The 22,721-nt window shown below is 48.6% G+C and overlaps 1 protein-coding gene across 1 annotated transcript; it reads right to left on the reverse strand.

Annotated features, from left to right (window-relative positions):
• Positions 1-5,441: 5,441 nt before the first annotated feature.
• Positions 5,442-6,794, reverse strand: MFSD5 (major facilitator superfamily domain containing 5). The gene has a single exon (XM_007949525.2). The coding sequence runs from the start codon at positions 6,792-6,794 to the stop codon at positions 5,442-5,444; it is 1,353 nt and encodes a 450-aa protein (XP_007947716.1).
• Between the last annotated feature and the right edge of the window lie 15,927 nt (positions 6,795-22,721).

Here is a 22,721-nt window from a genome sequence, read left to right on the forward strand (position 1 = left end):
ACCTATCAGGGCTGAGTTCTAAAGCTACCTGTCGCTTAGTCGCTATTGGAAAGGTCAGCCCCTACCTCCTTCCCCACTTTATCTGGAGAGCTCAGGCAAGAGTTTAAATTCCAAGAGAAGAGAAGCTAGACAACAAAAAGACTTTACGTGGAACTCCCGCGGTTTGAGTTACCAGGGAAAAAGGTCGTAGCCTTTCATGGAATTCTTTTAGAATATATTTTCTAGGGACACTGAAATGAGTACCGTGGCAACCTCCATTCTCCCCGTCTTCCAGCTTTGTTCCTTCCATTGGTTACATGAGGAAGACAGTGGCTCTAAATACATAGAGATACACATAGAGATACATAACACTCTTTAATGAGGGTGGGGATTGTGAACGACTAGAAAGACCTGGGGAAATTCATTCACTAGGATTTTTCAGTCTCAATTGTTTGTAAGTACTAACCACTTCCCGAAACATCATTTCATCTGGCTAAGCTGCTTCTTCCTTCCTGCACCAAAGATTTCAGCTCAGAACTGTGGTAATCCATTCTGCTTTTCCCCAATTAACTCCACTGGGCAATTCGTCCTTCTCTATCATCTTCTTTCTCTGTCATCATCATCATCATTTCAAAGCTGAGACTCTAGCAGGGAAGACAAGTTATTAAAACAAACAAAAAATAATGACATCTCAAAAAAATTTCAGCGTTGAAATGGTAATATTAACCCAAGTGTTAAATATGTGTCACAGACATGACAGGCCTATCTCCTGTAGGGTACAGGACCCAGAAGAGAGGAGATGTTTATAAATATTTGAATGAATGCATCAATTCTCTCAATACTCATTCCTCTTGTTTTCCTTTTAGCAGAGTTATTTACATGTTGCAGAGCAAGTGTTCTAGGATCCCCCTCCCCAATGTATGTGTTATACCTAGTTGATTCTAAACTCCTCAAGGACAGAGAATTTTTCCTTTTCCTTCCTCTACTTCCAAAAAGAAATAGGAAGTTCTGTTAAGTATCAAGAGATCAATAAATGCTCACTGATAGGAATGTGAAGCCCATCATGTAACACAACCTCTCAGTCTAAGAAGCAAGCTTATAACAGGGAGATAGCTCAGGGTGCAGAAGAGTATGAAGGGATGGACACTGGGAGGAGGTAACTATGGGGAGGAAGAGGGAGGGGAGCTGCTGCATTGTAAATTTTGGTCAATGACATGAGACAAAGTATATGTGAACTGCTGTATGAAAAGTGAATTTACTCTGTAAATCTTCACCCAAATCCTAATAAAAAAAAAAAAAAGAAGAAGCAAGCTTATAAAGAGACCACCTAAGTAGTGGAAAGACTTTGGACTGGAGTGTGGACAGAGGAGCTGGGTGCTAGTCCCAGCCCAATTTGTTCTGTCTCTGTGAAACAAAGATAATAACATCAAGCCTCACTACTTCCAGGAGGTTCTGCCAGCTTCCAGTAGAAGCCCCTAGAAATGTTTTCCAAAAGCTCTAATAGTGTTATGCAGCCATTAAAAAGTATGTCTTATACGTACTAACATATAAAGATGTCTGAGATACATAGATGATCACTATCGTCTTCCTGTGGATTTTGTTTTAAAGGAAAATAACAAGATATATGATTATGTGAAAAAGAAGTTGTAGAACGCCATCAATGGTACAGTTTTTATTAATGTACATGAACATATATATATATATGCATACAAATATTAAATCCGGTGAGCTAGACCAAACACTTAACAGTGGTAATCTCTGAAAGGCAGGATTAGGGGAGCTTGTCATTTTTTACATTTTATATTTCTATATTATACTGTATTTATCTATCAATATAATATGCATTTTGATGTAACATTGTATTACCATATTTATATCAAATATGTATGTATGTATTTGTACTTGACTATTTTACAATGAAGGAGCCCTGGTGATGGCAGTGTTTAAGCGTTCAGCTGCTAACAGAAAAGTCGATGGTTCAAACCCACCAGCCGCTCCATCGGACAAAGATGTGGCAGTCTGCTTCCATAAAAATCACAGCCTAGGGAGCTCTGGTGGTGTAGCACTTCCATAATCGACTCGACAGCAGTGGTTTTTTTTTTTTTTGGTAGGGACAGTTCTACTCCATCCTATAGGGTCACTAGGAGTTGAAATTGACTCAACAGGAATGGGTATTTTACATGTGTATTTATTGTTTAAAAAAAAATCTTAAATTGAAGTATTTTTGTAATATTAGATCTGATTCCAAGCATGACAAACTTTTGTTTTATAATTCTATTCTGTGGGGTGGTGGCAGAAAATAATAAAAGGGACAGGGAAGACCACATGGCTGGGGTTAGGGAAAGAGAAATGGGGAGTAAAACTTACACTTAGCAAAAGGGCCATGGCCATTAGCTGGGATCAGCCCCCTCCTCTCCCTGGACAAGGACTAGCTCTCTAAGAAGAGAAGGCCTTAGAACTCAGTGCTGTCCTCCTCTCCCAATCCTCCTGCTCCCTTGTCCATTGGTTCCTGGATCCTTGGGATGTTTCTCTGCTTTCCTTGGGATCATTTAAATGCTTCACATCAAATAATCATCTGTCCAGCTGGATAGAAATTCAGAAAACCAGGAACCTCTTAGAGAAAGATGGTGGTGTGTATCAAGTTTGCCTCCAAGCTGACCTTCCTTCTTGAGGAAGAGGAAATGAGTTCAAGTGGAACATACTGACACCCAACTCAGCTGCTCACATACCCCAAAGTGGAAGACCTCTCAGATAGCTTGCTACTTCCATCTGGGCCAGCACAAAGAATAAACAGTGTGGGGAATCACTCCAGCATTGGGAAGTGTTGGAAAGTTACATATCATTACAGCCTCATCTCCTCATTCTTACACCCAAATCCAGATAGGCTCAGCTGGATTGGAAAATTGACAAACAAAATATAAAAGCAAACACTTCTGTAGTGCTTACACTGTAAGCCAACCACTGTTCTGAGCACTTAACTACAGTAGTGCATTTAATTCTCACAGAGACCCCATAGGGTAGAAACTACACTATCATCCCCATTTTATAGATGAGGAAGCTGAGGCACAGAGATATCCCAACCAGTGGGCTTTGGATCCATGTTCTGAACCATCTCACTGTGCTGCCTCTTAGCAGAATATCATGAGTACCACTTTGTAGAGAGTGTGCACCCGGCAAATATATCACTCACTAACACCATATGGACAATCCCCAAAGTGGACCAGTGTGCCCGAGGCTAGACACTTCCACTCTCTTTTCCTTTGCCTAGAACAAGTCTTGGGACAGAGAAGCAGAGTTAGAGGGGAAAAGGCATATAGGTGATTGCGCATGGGCACAGACAGTGTATGTCATGGAAGGGACACTGGGCTGGCAGCAAGAGGCAAGGTTTAGCCTGAGCTTTACCACCCACTTGCTGCATGATGTTAGGCAATTCACTTCCTTTCTTCAAAGGAGTTTTCCTCTTGGGTAAAAATAACTCATCCAAAAAAAAAATATGTATATATATATATATTTTAATCAGCACTGAGCAATATAATGCATGGCATATAGTAGGTGCTCAAATCAAAATGGTTAAGGTCAAATGGACGATCTCTAAGAAGGCTTCCAGCCCTTAACACCTTTTGAGTCTGACAGGAAAGAACCTTCCCCAGTCTATCTGCTGCCAGCTCCTTTAAAGCAAGTTCAACAAGGACCAAGTTAAAGGAACCTCATTAGTTTGTCCTCCCTAGCTCCCTATTTCATTATCACATAAGAATGTAGGGGCCCCTCACACTTCCAACAGTAAATAATTACTGTTATTCAAAACACAAATCATTAACTTGGCTCTAGTTTCTCGTCTAACAGATTTCCCAAGCAGTTGGTTCTGAAAGCTAGGTATGGGCTACCCTGTCTTCTTTCCACACATGTACTAAGCACACCTACAGACTGGCAAACCACCCATTTGTGTGTATGTATGGTCGGGACAGAGGTGAATAAGAGTATTTCCTCCTGCCCTCAAGAAATTCATAGTATAGTACAAAGAGATGGAAAGTGTACAAATAATTATAAAATATATCTATCTAAAGTCCAGTTCACCAGGGCAGAAAGAAGTAGGCTTATTGCAACAGACTCTTAGACTCAAGGTGATGGGAAAGGAAAAGATACCTGTTTTTTTGACTTACCCTCACAGTCTCTGTTCCCTGCAGCCTGGTAGGCACCTGTTCTGAGTAGGAACCCCGGACCCCCACTCACTCCTCCCCCTCAGCCTCACCCTGTAGAAACCCATCCACCCTGCATTCCTTCAACACCAGCTGATGCTATCTATCTCTTCACACAGGTTGGGACTTGCAGGTCTTGGAACGTCTTACATCTTCTTGTCTGGGAAGCAGTTTGGGACCCAAGGAAAGGCCTTCATCCCTTTTGCAGAACAGTGGGCACCACATGCTCAACTCAAGTTTATTCCAGGACATATCCTTGAGCCTAGCCTCCCTCCATTCCCACCCTTCTTAAGGTTGGCTCTGCTTCCCCTGAAAAGCCTCGGTTTTTGTGGGAGGAGGAAAAGCAGATACAATCAGAGGTGAGGCAGGGAGGGGCCCACAGAACTGGTGTTCCCACTGGTACTGTTTCCTGCCCTGGTGGCTCTCTCACCCTCACTCAGGGTGGGTGGGGAAAAGTCAGACACAGACAAGGTATCTCAGTCCTTTAACCATTCACTACTCTCTCTCCTCTTGGCAGCTATTTATTCAGGTTTCATGCAAAGACACAGGACCTGGTGGGCCCAGATGCTGGACAGATGGTGCATTCATAAACACAGAGGCAGAAGACAGGCAGCATGCATGTGCTGAGCTGTGAGCTGGCTCTTGTAGTAAGAGCCCCAGGTTTGCCTTGAGGGCTGGTCAGAACAGCAGCCCACACCCCTGAAATCTCAGCTCAGGGGTCTGGCATACTGGGCATTTACCCATGTGCTCAAGAGATCATTTCACCCTGGCTGTGGAGCAGGGGTTTTGCTTGACAACTGGGGAGGATGCTGGTCCCCAGTATAGAGAGATATGGAGGACCTAGAAACCTCAGGCCCTTCCCACCTGGTTGTGCTGAGAGGCAATTTCACAGCTCAGTCTGAACTTGAGATAGTCTTGGAGAGGTTAGAAAAACAAACCTTCTTCTGGTAACCCTACCTCCAGCTGATCACTCACCCAAAGCTACTGAGGTGGGTACAGGTGAGGATGAGTAAATCAAATCAATGATCAGTTGAAACAGTTTATTTTAAAGTGGTAAGGGGAAAGGGAGTAACAGAGAGGCAACTTTTGGCACCTTCTTTCCAGTCCATCATACCCATGTCCTCCCCAACCCAAAGCACTGGCAGGAGGGAAGCCAGGTCAGGCTCAGGGGCTGAGAGTCACAAAGTCAAGTCACAGAGGGATCTGTATAGTCCTGGAGAGGCAGGATTCAAGAGTCCATCCCGACCCCCTGATCCTGGAACAGGGTTAGAGCTCAGGAGCATATGGCTCCCCAGTGGGTGAGGGTACCCGCAGTTCAGCATCGTGCCTTACCACTGTGAAGAGCCCCACCACCGCCAGTAGTGCCATCACCATGACAGCAGAGCAGATGCTGAACATGTTCCGAGTCCCCGTTTTACGATCACTGTCATGGAGGACAAGGAGCCCCAGGCAGGCCAAAAGGTGGAGGGGTACTCGGAACCAGTTGAGTACACCAGCCTGCTCTGTCTCAGGGATCACCTTTCTCCGCAGAAAGCTCATGCTGGGAAAGTAGAGCCCACAGGCCAACTCGATAAGAAGGAAGGCTATGAAGGACTCCACTGGGCTCTCCTGGCCTGGGCTGGTGGAGAAAGTCAACATGAAGAGGGAGAAGACAACAATGAGGACAGCAAGGGAGAGTAGGTGCATGGGCTGAAGGTGGTACCTCTTGGAGGTAGCAATGCGGTACAGGCAAGAGCCAAGCAGGCTGGCTGCCATGAAGCTGGAGAAGACGATGCCCAGTGGCGCCCCATGTGGGTACAGCACTGGTGTCCAGAGGAAGATAAAGATGAAGATGACACTCTCAAACAGGGCTTGTATGGTACCCAGCAGCAGCACACGGCGGTCCGACAAGAGGCAACGCAGACCTCCAGCACAAGTCCTTGAGAAGGCACGTTGCCGGTCATAGTTTTCTCCCCAGTTGCGAAGAGCCAAGGTCCCAGCCAGAGCCAATAGAGGGATGGCGGCCAGAAAGGGCGCTACAGGCCCCAGCCCCATCCAGCTGGCCACAGCTTCAGCTGCCACACCTGCCACTACAGCCAGCACATGGTTCCAGAAAGCAACTCGGGCAAAGGTAGCTGGGATCCACTCTCTAGGAAAGTCATGCCGCTCCACGTGCTCATGTATATACCATGCCTCAAAGGCTGAGAAGAGCAGGGCTGTGGACAGTCCACCAAGTGCTCGGCCCACTAGCAGCACAAAGTAGTCCCGAGAAAGTTTGGTTAGGCAGCATAGAGAGTAAGTGAGGGAGAAAAGGACACAAGACTTTTTTCGACCCAGCCAATCCACAAGAGAGGAGGACACTAGGCCAAAGAGGACTGTGGAGGCAAGGCCACAGACATAGAAAATGGCAATTTGACCTTCCAAGAAGTGGTAATGCTGATAGAGTTTATAAAGGTAGGGAGCCTGAAGCCAGTCAGCTGCCAGGGCCAGGAAGTACACTTGATAGAAGTCCAGTTGAAACTGAAGGAAGGAGGGATTGCTGCAGACTCTTCCGGGGGCCTTAGCCCGGCATCTTGACAGCTCCAGCCCCAGGCAGGAGGCCAGGAGGACTACAAAGGCGAGGTACGCAGTCACCAGCATGGCGGGCGCAGGGACGACCTGGGGGGTGAGGGGCAGGGTGAAGAGGGGGCCACAGTCACATCCATTGCCTGGGTAGCACTGTCAAGGCGCTGTGTAAACAGAAGGCAGCTCTACCCAGCCCCCCTGCCAACTCCACTTCCCCACCCCTCAACTCCACTCCCCTAGAGCTCAGACCGGAGGGACCAGTTGGGTGGGTGGGAGGAGTGGCCCGCCAGAGCGGTCTCCAAGGGCCCTGTGCAGAAGGGAGGTGTAAGAAGAGAGAGAAGACTAAGTATTCACCCCACCCTTCCCTGGCATAGCTAAGAGAGAATCCCTTCAATAATTCCGGTCCCGCAGGTTCCAAAGGGGCTGCTGCCGACTTCCACACATCTTTTGTACACTTCCTTCTCTTACTTCCCATTCTTGCCGAGGTGCCTGTTTTTGCCCTCTGTGTCTAGTCATCTGTACCAGGCATCCATTCCGCCCGCGCGGGCCTCTCGAGTTGCTTCGGGTCACACGCGTGCATCTCGTATTCCCTCTCCTCCAGGTCATCTGTACCCCGGCGCCCCCTAGCCCCTGCGCCACACCCGCTCGCGCCTTGCCCAGACCCGGTCTCACCTGCTGCCCCGGTCTGCGGGGACGCTCCGGACGCGTCCGGCTCCAGGCCGCCCGGCCGCCCTCCCCACTCTAGTTCCAGCTCTGGCTCTGGCTCCGGCTCGAGTTCCAGCAACGCTCCCGCCCCTCAAAGCCTGCTTCCGGGAGCCGGGTTGGCCTCTGGCTGCCGCCATGATGGCCCCGTCATGTGACGAGGGCGCGGCGCTAAAGCCCCGCCTCTGTTCCTCCTTCCTGCCCCAAGTTCTGCGCTGAAGAGTAGATCTAGCGGGAGAGGTGCTAGGGGCAGTACACGAGCTACTGCTGAGCCTGCTCTGGCCTCGCTTGCTGCTCCTTCGCGATGTCCACTCCTTCGACTTTAGGATACTTGCCGACTGAAATACAGGCCATTTTCTTTCTTCCTCGGTGCGGTGGATTAGAGACCACTGCAGTGCGCGGGAAAGATTCCTGCAGTGCGGCAGAACCAGGCGTCGGAGCATCCTAAAGAATATCGCCACCCAGAACAGATGGGCTCCTTAGTTTTTCTTTCTACTGCTGTGACCTCCAGGCAAGATGTTAGTGTGGTGTAGACACCTGAGGGCGGCAGTGTGGTGTAAAGAACTTGGATTCGCGCTACAGACAGTCTAAGTCCAAAACCCTACCCCTACCACTTACCAGGTATGTGGCCTTGGGCAAGCCAAATGACATGTCAGTGTCCCAGTTTCTTGGTCAGAAGTCTTAGGAGAGCAGTTCCCAAATAACTAAGACTAAAGTTCAGAGGCAGCATAGAGGGATGGTTAAGAGCTATAACCACCCCCCCCCCAGCTCAACCCCTTCATTCTGTCACCAGATGTGCTACCTTGGAAAAGTTATTTAATCTCTCGCCAGCCTCAGTAGTAACTCCTCCACATTATCTCCTCAAGACCCTCCAGTGGTTCCCATCTCAATAAGCATAAAAACAAAATCCTTATAATGGCCTAGAAACCCTGCTTCATCTGGCCTCTGTTAGTGCTCTACCTCATGTCCTACCATTCTTCCTCCTACTCCTATTCCATCTATACTGGCTGCCACCAGAGCCTTTGCACACATTTTCCCCTGTAAGGTTCTTCTCCCATATAACCATCCACGTGGTTCCCTCACTTACCTCCTAGAGATCTCTGCTCAGATGTCACCCTATCAGTGAGGCCTTTTTTTGCCATTGTGTTTAAAATAGCAACAACACCACCTCCAATACAGTAATCCACCTGCTTTCCTCACAAAGCTCCATTCTCCCTTGCTGGTTTTTCTCCGTAGCATTTAACACCATCTGACACATTATATATGTTACTTGTTTATTTATTCTCCGTAGCATTTAACACCATCTGACACATTATATATGTTACTTGTTTATTTATTCTCCGTAGCATTTAACACCATCTGACACATTATATATGTTACTTGTTTATTTATTTATTTATCATCTCTCCTCCCTATAGATTTTTATCTGTTTTGTTCACTTGCTGTATTTGCAGCACTTAAAATAGTTGCTGGTATGTAATAAACATTCAATAAATGTTGGGGGGATAAATTAATGAATAAATTAAGCCATGTAAATTACTTCTAAAAGTGCTTGGTCCATGTTACCCCCTGACATTTAAACCAACTGCCATCCAGTCAATTCCAACACATGGTGACCCTATGGGACACAGTAGAACTGCCCCCAGAGGATTTCCAAGGCTATAAATCTTTAGGGAAGCAGATTGCTCCCACAGGGCAGCTATTGGGTTCGAACCACCAAACTTTTGGTTAGCAACCATATGCTTTAATTACTCTGCCACCAGAGCTCCTATTAACATTTATCAAACAATTATTATATACCTAAGCTCTGTGTTAAGAAGTCCTCGACCAAGTGCTATTGATAAATTATCTCTTTTAACTGTCACAACTATTAAGGTAGATACTATTATTATCCCCAAGAGTTGGAAAGGATAAGTAACATGCCCAGAGTCACACAGCAAGAGGTAGAGGTAGAATTGGAATCCACATCTTTGAGATTCCATGTTCGTATGGTTTCTAAAAAGATTAAATGAGTTCACCTACCTGTGCAGGTAACTGTCAGTTTTCTTTATACTAGAGCTTTGGATTTCTATAACTATTATGACACCTTCCTGGGTCATTTAGGGAAAAAAAATAAAAAAACATTTGCACTGGTCTACTAATCAGTGCAGACCGTGGCTAAAGGTTGGCCATTCAAACCTACGCAGCAGTACCACAGAAGAAAAAGCCTGATGATCTATCTGCTTTCATTAAGATTATACCCAAGAAAATCCTATGGGGCAGTTCTACTCTGTAACACATGGGGTCACCATGAGTCAGAATTGACTCAATTGCAACTAACAACAATCATCCTGAGTCATGGAGGAAGATGGTAGGAGGGCCTGGGTTTATATCTTGATAAATACTTTCTTATGGTAAAGTAAACAGCTGAGATTTATAGCCTACAAGTTTCAAAGTGCCTTCATCCCTAGCTGGCAAATTTCCAGAGAGTTGAAAGGAGTAACAGTTTCCATGCTTTCATCTAGAAACTCCAAGACTCAAAAATCATATTTTTCCCAAGGTCACTCAGCAAGTGAGGGCATGGAAGACCCAAATCCCTTCCATCCCAGTTCTGGGCTTCAGTCCCTTGAACCCGTAGCACTCAGTCTCTCAGTTCTTGATGATTTTTTCTTTGGAGACAGAGGTCTGGAGATCATCTTGCATGGAGACAGGAGATGGCACAGAATGACCCATCCTTGCCTTCTGTTTCCCAGAAAGGAGAGCAGTTTTCTCCTATTACTGAGTTGCATTTTGCTAAGAAGTACCTGCCAGAGACAGACCAAAATCAAGATTACATTATTTTGGATTATCTTTGTTTATTGTAGGATTTATTCAAAATATGCTTACTCCTTAAGGTTCCTCTGGCCCCTCAGAGCTGTAAAGCACAGCTGGGAAAGGTCCTAAATATGGGAAGTTTGCTATCAGAGGAGTTCAAGGAATAAAAGGCAGCCTCTGAGTACAGAGTACAATCTACCTCCGGGACATACTTCTAGTAGAGGGCAGGAAAGGCTGGGATCTGTGTGGAGGGCGCCACAGGTGAAGTCCTGGCTGTCAGGGCAGATGGGGAGGATGCTCTGGGAGTTCCTAGGAATCATGCTTGCCAGAGGAGCACCATTTAAAATTTTTATTATGACAATGTCCAGATATACACAAAGGTAGAGCGCACAGTTCTGTGAATACTCATATACTCATCACCCAGATTCAACAATTATTAGGATTTTGTCACTTTTGCTTCTTATATGCCTTTCTTTCTATTTTTTTTTTCTTGACTGATATATTTTAAATTACATTTTTATTACTCTATACTGCAGTATGCATCTCCAGGAAATAAGGACCTATTCTTACATTACCCCAAAACCATTTTTACATCCACCAAATTTCAACTAATTCCTTGGCTTCATACTCAATCCATAATTAAATGTCCCCAACTATCTCAAAATGCCTTTCTACAGTTGAGTTGTCCAAATCAGGAACCAAACAAGGGTCACAAGCGCCATTTAGTAGTTAAGTCTTTTTTCTTTGTTTTCCTTAAGTCCTCTTTCACTTTCCCCCCCAGCCATTGATCAGCTGAAGAAAGTGGGTGAGTTTTCCTTTAGAATGTCCCACATTCTGGATGTGTTTGCTTGCTTCCTGTTGTGTTATTTAATTTGTTCCTCCATCCCCTGTATTTCCTATTTAACGGAAGTTAGCTCTAGAGGCTTGATTAGATTCATTTCAGTTTTTTGTTTGTCAAGAATCCTTCAAAAGCAGTGTTGAGTGCTTCATGTTACATACCATCAGAAGGTACAATGGTATCTAGCTGTGCCCCTTTTAAGTGATGCTAAGATCCATCAGTGGGATCTGGTGGTGACAGCTTGATTCCACCATTGTAAAATTCTCCATCAGCCATCATCCTTGGCTTTGTCGATTGATGATTCTCGCTTCAGTCATTTCATTAGGAATTGAAAAATGGTGATTTTTCTAATTCTGTGTTCCTTCAACATTTGTTAGCTACCATTCTTCTGTAAATAAGAAGTCTTCTTGATCAATTAGAGATATTGGGTTTCCCTGCAATATAGTTTATACAGACAGAACAGACAGCATAACTATTTAATTCTTTTTCTTTTTAATTGCCAATTTTCAGAATAGGAATTTAAGTAAAGCATCATTTTAAAAATACAGTTTGGGGTTTTTTAAAGGTTTAGAAGAGTTGAGCAGGGAATGATGGCTTGGATAGTGGCTGGGGAAGAAGGGACTATTCTGGTAACTGTGTCCAGCCTTTGCTCCCTCCAGTGCATGTGGTGTACATGGGACAGACAGACACTGGCAGTCTCAATGTCCTGGCCCTTGGGCAGTAGCTGGACATGACACAGGCCTGCTGTGCAGACAGCTGCAGGACCCAGCAAGAGATAGATAGATAAAGCCAGATATGGGAAGGCAGAAAGAGAGATAGGAAGTTAAAAAAAAAAAAAAAAAACTAGACATAGAAGATGAGGAAGAAAAACAAAGACTGAAAGGGAAATATAAGTGGAATAGATAGAGAACAAAATGCACCCAGAAGCAAAATAGGACAGAAAAGTAGAGTGATATAGGGTGGATAGAAAGACCAAGGAAGGAAACTGACATGAAGACAGGGATTAAGACAGGGAAGAGGGCGAGTAAAAGACATACATGTTACATTGAGTGGAACAAAACTCAAACATCAGAAAAAGACCAGTGTTTGCTGGGCAGATAGAGCCTGGTGAGACCCCTGAGACTATGGCCTCTAGCCACCCTTCAGGTCTGGAATTGAACTCATTCCTGTGGCTCCCAGCAACAACAGACGGGCATATAGGGTGAACATTTACATCAGATAGATAACACTCCTTGGAGCAATCAATCATGGAAGAACAGGAAGGCAGTGTTTGCACAGGGAGACACTGGGGGCCCGGGCAGTGCATAGGAGGGGAAGGACACAGGGAAGAGGTAACCACAGGGAGGAAATGGGAAGAGAGCTTTCACATTGTGGGAAATTGCAATTAATGTCATGAGACAAAATGTGTATGAACTACTGTATGGAAAATGAATTTGCTCTGTAAACTTTCAACCAAATCACAATGATAATAATAACAATAAAGATATATGTTACATTGGTTTTAAATTAGAAGGGAAAATAGATAGAAGGAGAAATAGAGGGATAGAGAATGGGGAGAACAAATGTAGAGACAGAAGCTAGGTGAAGGCAGGATGTCCCAGTAATAAAGAAGGAAACGGAAAGGGGAATAATGAAATAGAAAGATAGAAGAGAATATAAACAGATAGAAAGAAAAGACCCGAAGGTCTCAGAGAAGGAGGCTGAGAAAGAGAATATTGAAACAGACTAGTGCAGGAGCCAGAGAATTTGAGAAATATGGAGGAGTTCTCAACCTAAGATCCAGTCCTGGGAAGATACTAGGGTCTCTCACTTCCAACTACCTCTCCATGGCTATCCAATCTCCCAACCCTATCCCCAGGGTCAGGGTTTATAACTAGCTATATGTGTATTAAGTAATTGGGAGCCTGAGTCAAAGCTTCCTAGCTTCCCTCATGTACCAAGCCAGATGAGCATGGATGTCACAGAGGGGATCATCGCTGCAAGATTGAGGTCAAGAAGCTGGGTGAGCTCTCAGGGATTTGAAAAATAGGCATCCAGGCAGAGAGTACCAGGTTCTGAGAAGTTAAGGACCATGAAAGCTATCAGGATATCCAAGGGGAGGGAAGAGCCAGGAATCCTATGCTCAGCCTCCTTTTCTAGTCCAAGGACCACTGACCTTTGACTAATTCAAGGTGAGAGGTCAAGGTCCAGAGACTCTTGGGTCAATCAGGGAGATGGGCAGAGGTCCAAGGACAAGAAGTGGCTCCTGGATAAAGAACCCCTTACCACCTCTGGAGGAGGAGACCGTCTTATCCACATGAAAAAGGAGTCTAGCAAAGAAGGGTTTCCCATAGAGGCTGAAAAGAGGGGAAGAAATAGTCAACTTGCTCACCTTCAAGGGCCGTGGGAAAGGCTCTGAGAGGAACATTTTCCACTCCAGAAGCTGCCGAGGAGGAGGTTCTGGAGCCACTGGGAGCGTGCCCAGAAACTAACTCTGAAGCAGATTCCCCTTCTCACCCACCAAGGACAGAGGAGGAGGCCAAGGCGCTGCTCACAGCCTGCAGCCTCTACCTGCTTCGATGTTCACCTGCAGCTGCTGCTACTCCAAGCCCCATCTAGCCTGCCTCCCTGCCCCACCCTCTCCTGTCTGGGATGGAGGGGTGGGGAGTGGAATGGGGGGAGGGAAGGACTCTGGAGACTGAGGAAGCAGCTACAGAAGGACTCTGGGAGACTGACAGTTTCTCAAGGGGACAGCAGCCCACCTACACTATCAGACAGCGGCCCTGAGAGGCACGTTGTCCCCTGCAGCAGCAGCTACACTGGCCAGTAGAGCCTGGGAGCCCCCAGGCAGTCCCTCGGCCACAGCCACAGCTATCGCTGCAGCCCAAGCAGGAGCTCAGATAGGCAGCTCGGCCCTTGGAGCAAGGGGGAAGGTGGCAGCAGGTTAAGGGTGGACCAGCACAGGGGACACAAGAGGTATGGGGACCAGCCAAGGATGGACATGCAGGGCAGGGAGGGCAGGAGCAGGCGCAGGGTGGAACAGGGAGGCTGGGACAGGAGGGGCAGGTAGCTGCGTAAGAGGGACAGGCAGTGCAGGAGCAGGTGGGAGGGGGACAGGCTGGACAGGGGCAAGCATAGACAGAGGGAGGGCAGGACAAGCAAGGAGAGGCAGCTGATGGGCCATGCCCAGAGGGCATAGGAGGCTGTTGGTGGGCAACCTTCTTGTTACGAGGCCCCACACGTAGCCCCAGAGAGAAGTCCATTCAGCTGTAGGAGCTGCCAGGCTGGGGGCTGGGTGGATGGGGAAGCAGGAGAGCAGGAGGGGCTGACTGTGGGGGCAGGATTAAACCTAAGACACGCTGAGCCTTGCATATCCTACCGGGAGCTCAGACCTCCCCTTCTAGCCCTCCCTTTCCAATCCTGCCTGCCAGTGCTCTCCTGCTACCCGCCCCCATCAAAAACCCTCCAACTGCACCAGACCAGAACGTGTTCTTCATATATGACGTGTACTTTCATGCCTCCTATCCTTTGTTCAGGAGCTCTGGTAGCATAGTGGCTAAGGCACTTGACTGCTCACCAGAAGGCTGGCGGTACAAACCCATCAGCCACTCCTCGGAAGGAAGGTTGGGCAATCCTACTTCCATAGTGATACTGCCTCGGAAACCCAAGGAGGGGTCGCTGAGTCAGGGCTGACTCGATGGCACATAACAACAACAACAACATCCTTTGTTCACACCAGTCCTTTGGCTTGTAGTGCCTTTTTTCTTTTCTCTACCTGGCAAGGTCCTATTCCCTGAGAAGCCTTCCCCTTCATTCAATCAAAAAGTATCTCTTCAGCTCCAGGCACCTGCCACCTGCCTGAGTGAGGCTCCCTGTCCATCATTCTCCAATCCTGATGGCCAGAACTGCTGCTTCAGACTCCAAGCGACCCACAGAGGGGACTTAGGGAAGAAGCAGAGGCCACAGCAACAGAAGCATTCTGGGAGACTGAGCCAGGGATGGTGGTGGGATTTGGCAGGAGTGCTGGAGGTGGGATGCCTGGATTCTGGGAATTTCCAACTGTGGGGGTAGGGGTGCCTGGCTGTCCCTGGGAGACTGACAACTGAGCAGTTATTATTTGAGGGCCTGCTCTGCATCAGGCACTGGCTTCAGTAATGGACAAAACAGCCACATGCCCTCTCCTATGCAGTTTCTATGAGAGAAAAGTGAGGCAGGGTGGGGACAAAATACGAACAGGTAATCAAAAGAACAAGTTCGTTTATTTCAGAGGATGAGAATGGCTATGAAAAAAGCAGGATGGTATGATAAAAAGTGACTCGGAAGGATGGATCAATCTCAGGGGCAGCTAGACAGCCCCCAAACTGTCTGGTGTGACAGCCCTTCAGACTTTGGGAGAGATATAGTCGATGAAGCACTGGCAGACAGAAGGAGAGAGGCCTGAGCCTAGGAGGTTGGGCTATGGGGAAAAATAAACTAGAGATGGGGATAAGGAGTGGTGGAAGTTGTTATCTAAGATGGAACAGTTGAGGAAGGAATCACTGAGAAGTGACTTTTTAGCAAAGGCCTAAAGGAAGTGAAGGAATGATCCATGGAAATCAGTAGTGGAAGAACATTCCAGAGAGGGGGGCAGCAACTGTAATGAGCAAAGGAGAACACGATAAACAGCATAGGTCAGAGAGGAAGGCAGAGGCTGCATCATGCAGGGCCTTGGGAGCCATGGCAAGGAATTTGGATCTTGTGTCAAATAAAGACAGAAAACCACTGGAGCGTTTTAAGCAAGGAAGCGTAGGAGTCTTCTTGGTCCTCCACCTACCCTGGTTAGAACTCCTCGCATAATTGGCACAACCACTTTGGAAAACAGTCTGGCATTATCTGTTCCAACTGAGCCAGTGTATCATATACTTTGACTCTTAGTTCTATATGCCAGAAAAACTCTTGTCTGTATGTACTGGGAAGCATGCAAGAATGTTCATAGCAGCCTTGTTTATAAAAGCCCAAACTAAAACAAACCAAACATTCATAAACAGTAGAATGGAACAACAACCAAAAAAAAGTGGTACATTCATGCAATTGAATACTATGCAACAATGAAAATGAACAGAAGTCAGGTATGTGCAATAGCTTGGATATATCTCCCTAACAAGATGTTGAGCAAAGTAAGTAAGACACAAAAGAAAAATACAGTACCATTCAATTTCTATAATTCTCAAAACCAGGCTAAAATTAAGTAATATTATTTAGGGATATATGCATAGATTCTAACACTATAAAGAAAAGCAAGAAAAGAATTATCACAAAGATCAGGATGTTGACTACCTCTTAGAGAAGGAGAGAACTATGAGCTGGGAGGGACACATGGGAAATTTCTGGAGTGCAGGAAATACTCTTTCTTGACCTGGATGGCAGTTAGTTCTAGTTTATTCTTCGCACTGCTCATATTATATTTATATACTCTGTATATAAAGAGAAAATAAAAGTACTGCTGCTTTCTCTGCTCCATGGCATGGTGTTCAGATTTGTATCCTCAAGTTTGATACTTCCTAGTGTATACACCTGCTTTTCCCACCAGAATTCGAGGACAGCAACCTTTTCTGTATTTCTGGCACCTATCAGTGCCTGGCATATAGCAGATGCTCAATAAATTTTTGCTGAATTGCAATGAATTAAATCCCAAAGTCTCCAAGGGCGGAAAGGTAGGCAGCTTCAGGATATGGGGGAAAAGTATGCTGTGGTAAAAAGAACTCAGGATCACCAAGACCTGAGTTCCCACCTTAGCTCTTCTGTTACCTAGCTGTGTGATATTAGGCAAGTTGCTTAACCTCTCTGGTTCTCACTTTCCTCCTCTGGGAAATAAGGATGATAATTGCTACCTCTCTGAACTGCTATGTAGATTCAATGAGATAATATACATACCTAGCACATAGGGTGCACGACAAAGGACAACTTCCCAACATCCACTACACACCCCAGCCCCACATCTTTTCTTCAGAGGAGCCCACCGGAAGAGGCAGCCAGACATCAAAGATGGTCCCAGAGAATGGGCTCATGTCTCCTTGGATCTGGAGAGGAGATGCAGTCTGGCAGACAGGGAGATCCATTGAAGCTGAACAGAACCCAGGCAGTTAGTGGGAGTTGGCAAGGGAGGCAGGATGCCCAGGTTTGGGGAGTTTCCATCAGGGTAAGTCCCAGGTGTGAGTGTGAGGGTGCCAGACAAGCTCCAACCAACACCCTGGCCCCAGGAGATGTGAGGACAGGAAAGAAAGTGGGCCAGAGCAAGGCTGGAACTTAACCTTATTGATCCCATGACCTCTTTGCCAGCTGTGGAGGAGGTGTAGTCACAAAGAGGCCTGCTCTGTCCTCCAAAGGGCCCTCAATTCTAGGCCCCTCAACTTTCTTCAGACCTAGTATGGAATCTTAATGTCTGGGCAAGAGGAACTGGAAGCCCCCCAGTGGACAGAGAAGAGATAATCCCCAGTCCCTGGATGAAGGTTTTATGCAAACAGACTGATACACCCACACACAGGTTGACTGGCAGACACTTGGAATACTCACCTCACACACACACTCCAGGCAGCCTTGGAGGCAGACATGCTCACTCCAGGGAGTGGGACAGGTCAGGGCTGGATTGGTGCACGTGCGTGTCTGTGTGTGTGTGTGTGTGTGTATCTGTGTGAGAGAGGAGGCGGGTGGCGTGCATGGTAGAGCAGGCTCAGAAGATAGGGCTTTTATGTCTGGTGACACTCCCATTGGGCAAATGCAGGAACACCTCAGCCTGGGGGATTTGCCAGTTTGGAGCCTTGTTTTCTGTGGTATAATCTCAGGGGTTAAGCTTGTGGATTGCCTCTGTTTCCCTTTCTGAGAGAAGAGATGAGGGAACAGGCAGAATCATTCCAGAGCAGAGTCACCAGGTGTCCCAGAGTCCTGCTCTATTAGGAGGTATTTACCATTTCTCCCTTGTGACATAACAAAATCCAGTTGGGGAGCAGGAATACAGGGCCTCCCTTTTTTCTGGGGGATCAGCGTGGCTGAGTGCCAGGATCCTGACTCCGAGGTCTTTGCACACACTCTGCCCTCCCATCTCTCCACTCTCGTCCTCACTTTTTTCCAGAAGACTTTCCTGATCTCCTGGCTTTGGAAAAAATCCTATTACTACTCATTCTCATGGTACCATATGCCTGTCCATTGGAGATATTCCAGGTGCAGTTTTGTGGATTATTTGATAAACATCTGACTCCTTCATCAGACTGTAAACCTGCCAGGGCAAGGACCGTATACTTGGGTATTCCCAGGGCCTAGCACAGTGCTTGGCACACAGTGGATGTTTAATAAATACTTGTTGAATTAATGAATCATGCATGTTCGGGGAAGACATTCCTAGAGTTGTTTAGGCTAGTCCTGGGTTTCAAAATTGAGGCCTTGTTCTAGGGTCAGATCTAGGCAGCAATGGGGCTGGTGAGGACCTTCCACACACAGACTTGTTCACCAGGAGAGCTAACAGTCTGACAAGTAGCAGAATAGGCTGGCACAAGGGGTGTAGTTGAGCAAGTACCAGTGGTAGGATTGGCACCAGCCTTGACACAGAGCAGGCCTAGGAGGAGGAGGTGGGAGAGGAGGGGAGGAAGGGAAAGAAGAAGACCCATGTTGTACAAAACATGTTTTCATCACATGCTCCCTGGGTGCCCTGGTCTCCAAGCCCCGACAGCACTTCCGTGTCTTAATGATGTCCTTGGGGGTTTTAACACAACCCCCCCCCCCGCCCCTGCAGACATCTGCCAGCCACCTCTGAGCATGGCACAGGACGTCCCCCACAGCAGCATACTGGGCCTGGAAAAATGGCCTAGTCAGTGTCCTCATGCTGGTGGGGAGCGGACAAGGGTGAAAATTGAGAGTGGGCAATATAGCAAAGTCAGGGCAGGTGGGACAGATGTCTGGATTCTTTTCCTTTCTCCCTAATCTCTCCTTTTCATCTTTGTGATGAGGGGAGCTAAGGAAGCCTCCTTCTAGAGTCCCCTCAAGATATCATCTCTCCAAGTCGCCAAGGTGACAGATTGACCAGCCACAAATAGAGCAAAGCCTAGAAATAGGGATGATCCAAAGAAAAGAGCAATAAAAGAAGCCCCCTCCACCAGTTTCCAGAGTGGGAGGTCCTCTTCCCAAGCCCACTCCTGGAATTCTGGACAGAACACTGGTCCATTGCAGGATGGGGGGTGGAGGATAGGGAGAAGAATCTGAACTCTTCACGACACCCCCTTCCCTGTTCCCCAACCTGCTTTTGCTGTTTGGTTTGACCTCCAGCCTTTTGCAGCAAACAGACCCCAGTTGTTGGATCCTGGGCAGGGCAGTAGAGGGTCTTGGGGAGAAGCAATAGAGGGGGTGGAGGTGGCAATGGGAGTCCTAAGAGGAGGGGCCAGCACAGGGTGGGTCTTCCCAGGCATTGTCCCCTGGTTGCTGTGGTTGACTGGGGACAGAGGAGGCCGCCGGAAGGGAGGAGTTACAGTTACCAAGACGGATGGATGGACAAACACCCAACAGAGACAAAGATAGAGGCAGAGACAGACAAACCAAGACAAAGAGAAGGGCAGAGACAGATGGAAGCCTCTCTACTGGTATCCCAAGTGTTTTGTCCTGTTGTAGCTTCCCTGTCCCCATCTGCTACCCTGGCCAGCTGCATAGTCTCAGAGCTCCAGCTCTTAGCCTCCAGGCCTGAGCCCCTCTGAAGAAAGATATGGGGAAGAGCTTGAGAGAGGCAGTCCCAGCAGGAGTGCATCATGGGGGTGGTGCCTGGTTTTGTGTCAGGATGCCCAGCCAGGGAGGGAGTGGTGCCCTTGCCTGGTTCCTGAGGACAGGAGACTCATTCACTGTAAACCAAGTACAGATGTGCTGGGGGGGGGGGCAGGGATTAGGGCCACATTCCCAAACCGCAGCTGGGCCTGCCCTCCTTCCCCCAGCCACCATCAGGGCAGGAGGGGTTAACTTTGCAGCCTCCTGGCAGAGCACTGACACCCAGGCAGGCCGCCATCCTACCCCAGCCTAGAAGCTGGGTCCAACTCCCTGACACCAGCCCCTCCTACACTGCTGAGAGTTGCTCCCAGGGTAACCAAGCAAAGTCAACAGCAGCCAGGCCACCTGGGGACGGGACCCTGGAGTACATATTCCCAGTTCTTCCCACCCCTGGAGTGAAAAGGAGAGTCTTGTCTGCAGCCCATTGACGTGTCCAGGCCCTCCTGAGATAGACACAGCATGCCCCATTTCCCGCCTCCCCTTCACCTGACTCTGGCTGCCCAAAGTGGCCTTTCCCTGGAGAAAAGACACCTGGTCCCCAGGGTGGCAGGGAAGACAGAGTAATTCCTGTACGGAAAATGTGATGTGACCCAGGAGTCCAGGTCCTCAGTGCTGGCCACCCTGGGAGCGTTGCTGGGGAAAGACCTTTGTATATCTCTCTCCAGCCTAGCCCAGCCCCTACTACCACTCCCCCTCTTCTTTTTCTCCACTCCCACCCCTACTCCCTGTGGGAGTGTTTGGGGTCCAAGCACAAAGTATGGACTTCAGCCCCTTCTTTTCACTTGCTCTGTCCTCAGTAGAATGGGGAGTGAAACATGTGGGTTCCCACTGGAGAACTGAGAGTCTATGATGGTGATGTTAAAGTCAGAGACTGTCCCCATCAGACAATGACGGTGGGCAATCACACACACACACACACACACACACACACACACACACGCAAACATACGCATGCGCGCTTGCACACACACACAGAGTCAACAACATTCATGGTGAATCTACCAGGCAGGCAGGCAGGCAGACGGGCAGGCAGGCGCTGGCTAAGGCAGACACACACCCTCTGCCTGGGCTTTCTCCCTCACACCCAGCCCAGGGCTCCTCCCACTCCCAGCTCCAGACGGTTCCCCCTGCCTGTTACCCCAGTCTTTCCCCCTCTAGATCCAAGTCTAAAGGTGGGGACAACATTGACAGCCAGAGACTGCGGGCGTCCTAACTGACAAGCTTGCTCAAGCCAGGGCAAGAGGGAGGTCTTCATCCCCAAGCCTCACCAACCCCCACAACCCTCTCTAGTTTGCTCTTGGGACCAAAGGGCCCTCTGGCAAAAGCAAGGGAAGTGAGAGACTACTTAAACCAGCAGTGAAGGCTAAGCAAAGGGAAGGACAGGTTATCTGCTGAGGTAAACCCTTGCCCCATCACTCTACCCCTGGGAGGACGTGGGTACAGCCCCCATTGCCTACCCTGGAGAGGTAGGAGAGACTGGCATCACCCAACCACAGTCTGGCCAGAGACAACTCAGCCAGTGGCCCCAAATGGCAGGAAGGGGAAAAGTGCCAAGGAGAAAGGGTGGCATCATGGGCCCAGGACACTGACCTCTTCTGCCAGCCTTGCCTGGCCTCCCCAGGCGATGAAGCCACGGAAGCCTAGCAATGGGAGGGGCAGAGACCCAGGCGTCCCAGGCTGCCCCGCCCAGCCCCCCCTCCCACCCACTCACCCCCCGCCCCCCAGCCCCAGGGCACCAAGGAGGGAGCCGGGCAGGGGCAGGCGGCAGGGGAGGGAGGAGCGAGGGCGGGAGGGGGAGGAGGGAGTCGGGCAGGGAGGGAGGTGGGGGGTGGGGAGGGAGAAAAAGAAAGAAAATATTTTCCGTGTCCCCGCCTGCAGAGTCAGTGTGCGGTTTGGGAGAAAATGTGTCGGATATTTTGGGGCGGTCACGTGGGCGGGCGGGCTCCGAGAGGCCCCGGGACAGTCCCAGCCTAGAGCCATGCCCCCCCGAGAGCCCCCCATTACCACGAGCCCCTGACACTGCGACGCTCCATCCTGCGACCGCCCGACGCCGGGACCTCGGGGCTCCGCGGCCTCCCTTTCCCCTCCCTTCCCCTCCAGGTGAGTCAGGCGGGGAAACAGGCTCGCCTGCCGGCTCGGACGCCTGGGTCTTCGGGCGCGGTGGGCTGGGAGAGGGGGCGCTGAGGAGCCAGGTTGTTCCTTGGATCTTGTTAAGCTGTCCATAGGGCTTGAGAGGGTTTCCTTCCCGGACTTGGGGAGCAGCCCTGGTGTGCGAAGGGAATGGGGAAGATTCTTAGGCTGTGAGGATGGGTTCAGGTTATCTACCCTTCATTTTGGTGAGTAGGAGGGAGGGCATTTGGGGAAGGGTCTTCAGCCAGGGAGTATCTCTCCTTCTACTTTTGTGTTTGGATCTTGTGGGAAGATGAGGTTCCCTTGTATAGGGAGGGACCCACTGCCCTCTCTGAGGCTTCCCTGGGGGTTTCTGAGGGGTGGATTTTATGGTCCAAACTAGCCCAAGTGAAAGGGCACAGCTTGAGTCTTGGAAAGGCAAGAGAAGGATCCTTGTTAAACAGCCCTGGCCATCTGGGTCCAGGAGTTTGGAGGGACAAATGAATAGGATAGGAGGCTTGTGAAGTGTCCTTGGACCACCAATTCAGCGTTCCCTCTGACATATCCCCAACCACAAGCATGAGCCTTAGCTCCTTCCAGCCAAAGTGGGGACCTCCTATGGAATATTCTTGAGGGGAGCCCAAATGGAACAAAAGAAGAGCAGGAGGAGGATGGGACAGGGACCCAGGAGTCCTAGTCCCAGAACCCCACTGACTCTGCCTCGCTGTCTTTAGCAGTTACAGCCCCGTCCCCTCATCCCCTCAGCCTGACTCAGTATGTAGGAGGGAATCTCTGCAGGT

Source organism: Orycteropus afer, unplaced genomic scaffold (genome assembly GCF_000298275.1).
Source record: "Orycteropus afer afer isolate SDZICR_OR568_19922 unplaced genomic scaffold, OryAfe1.0 scaffold00247, whole genome shotgun sequence".
NCBI lineage: Eukaryota > Metazoa > Chordata > Mammalia > Tubulidentata > Orycteropodidae > Orycteropus > Orycteropus afer.

Excerpts from the sequence above, each read along its gene's own strand:
- MFSD5 (XM_007949525.2), bottom strand. The coding sequence starts at position 6,794 with ATGCTGGTGACTGCGTACCTCGCCTTTGTAGTCCTCCTGGCCTCCTGC.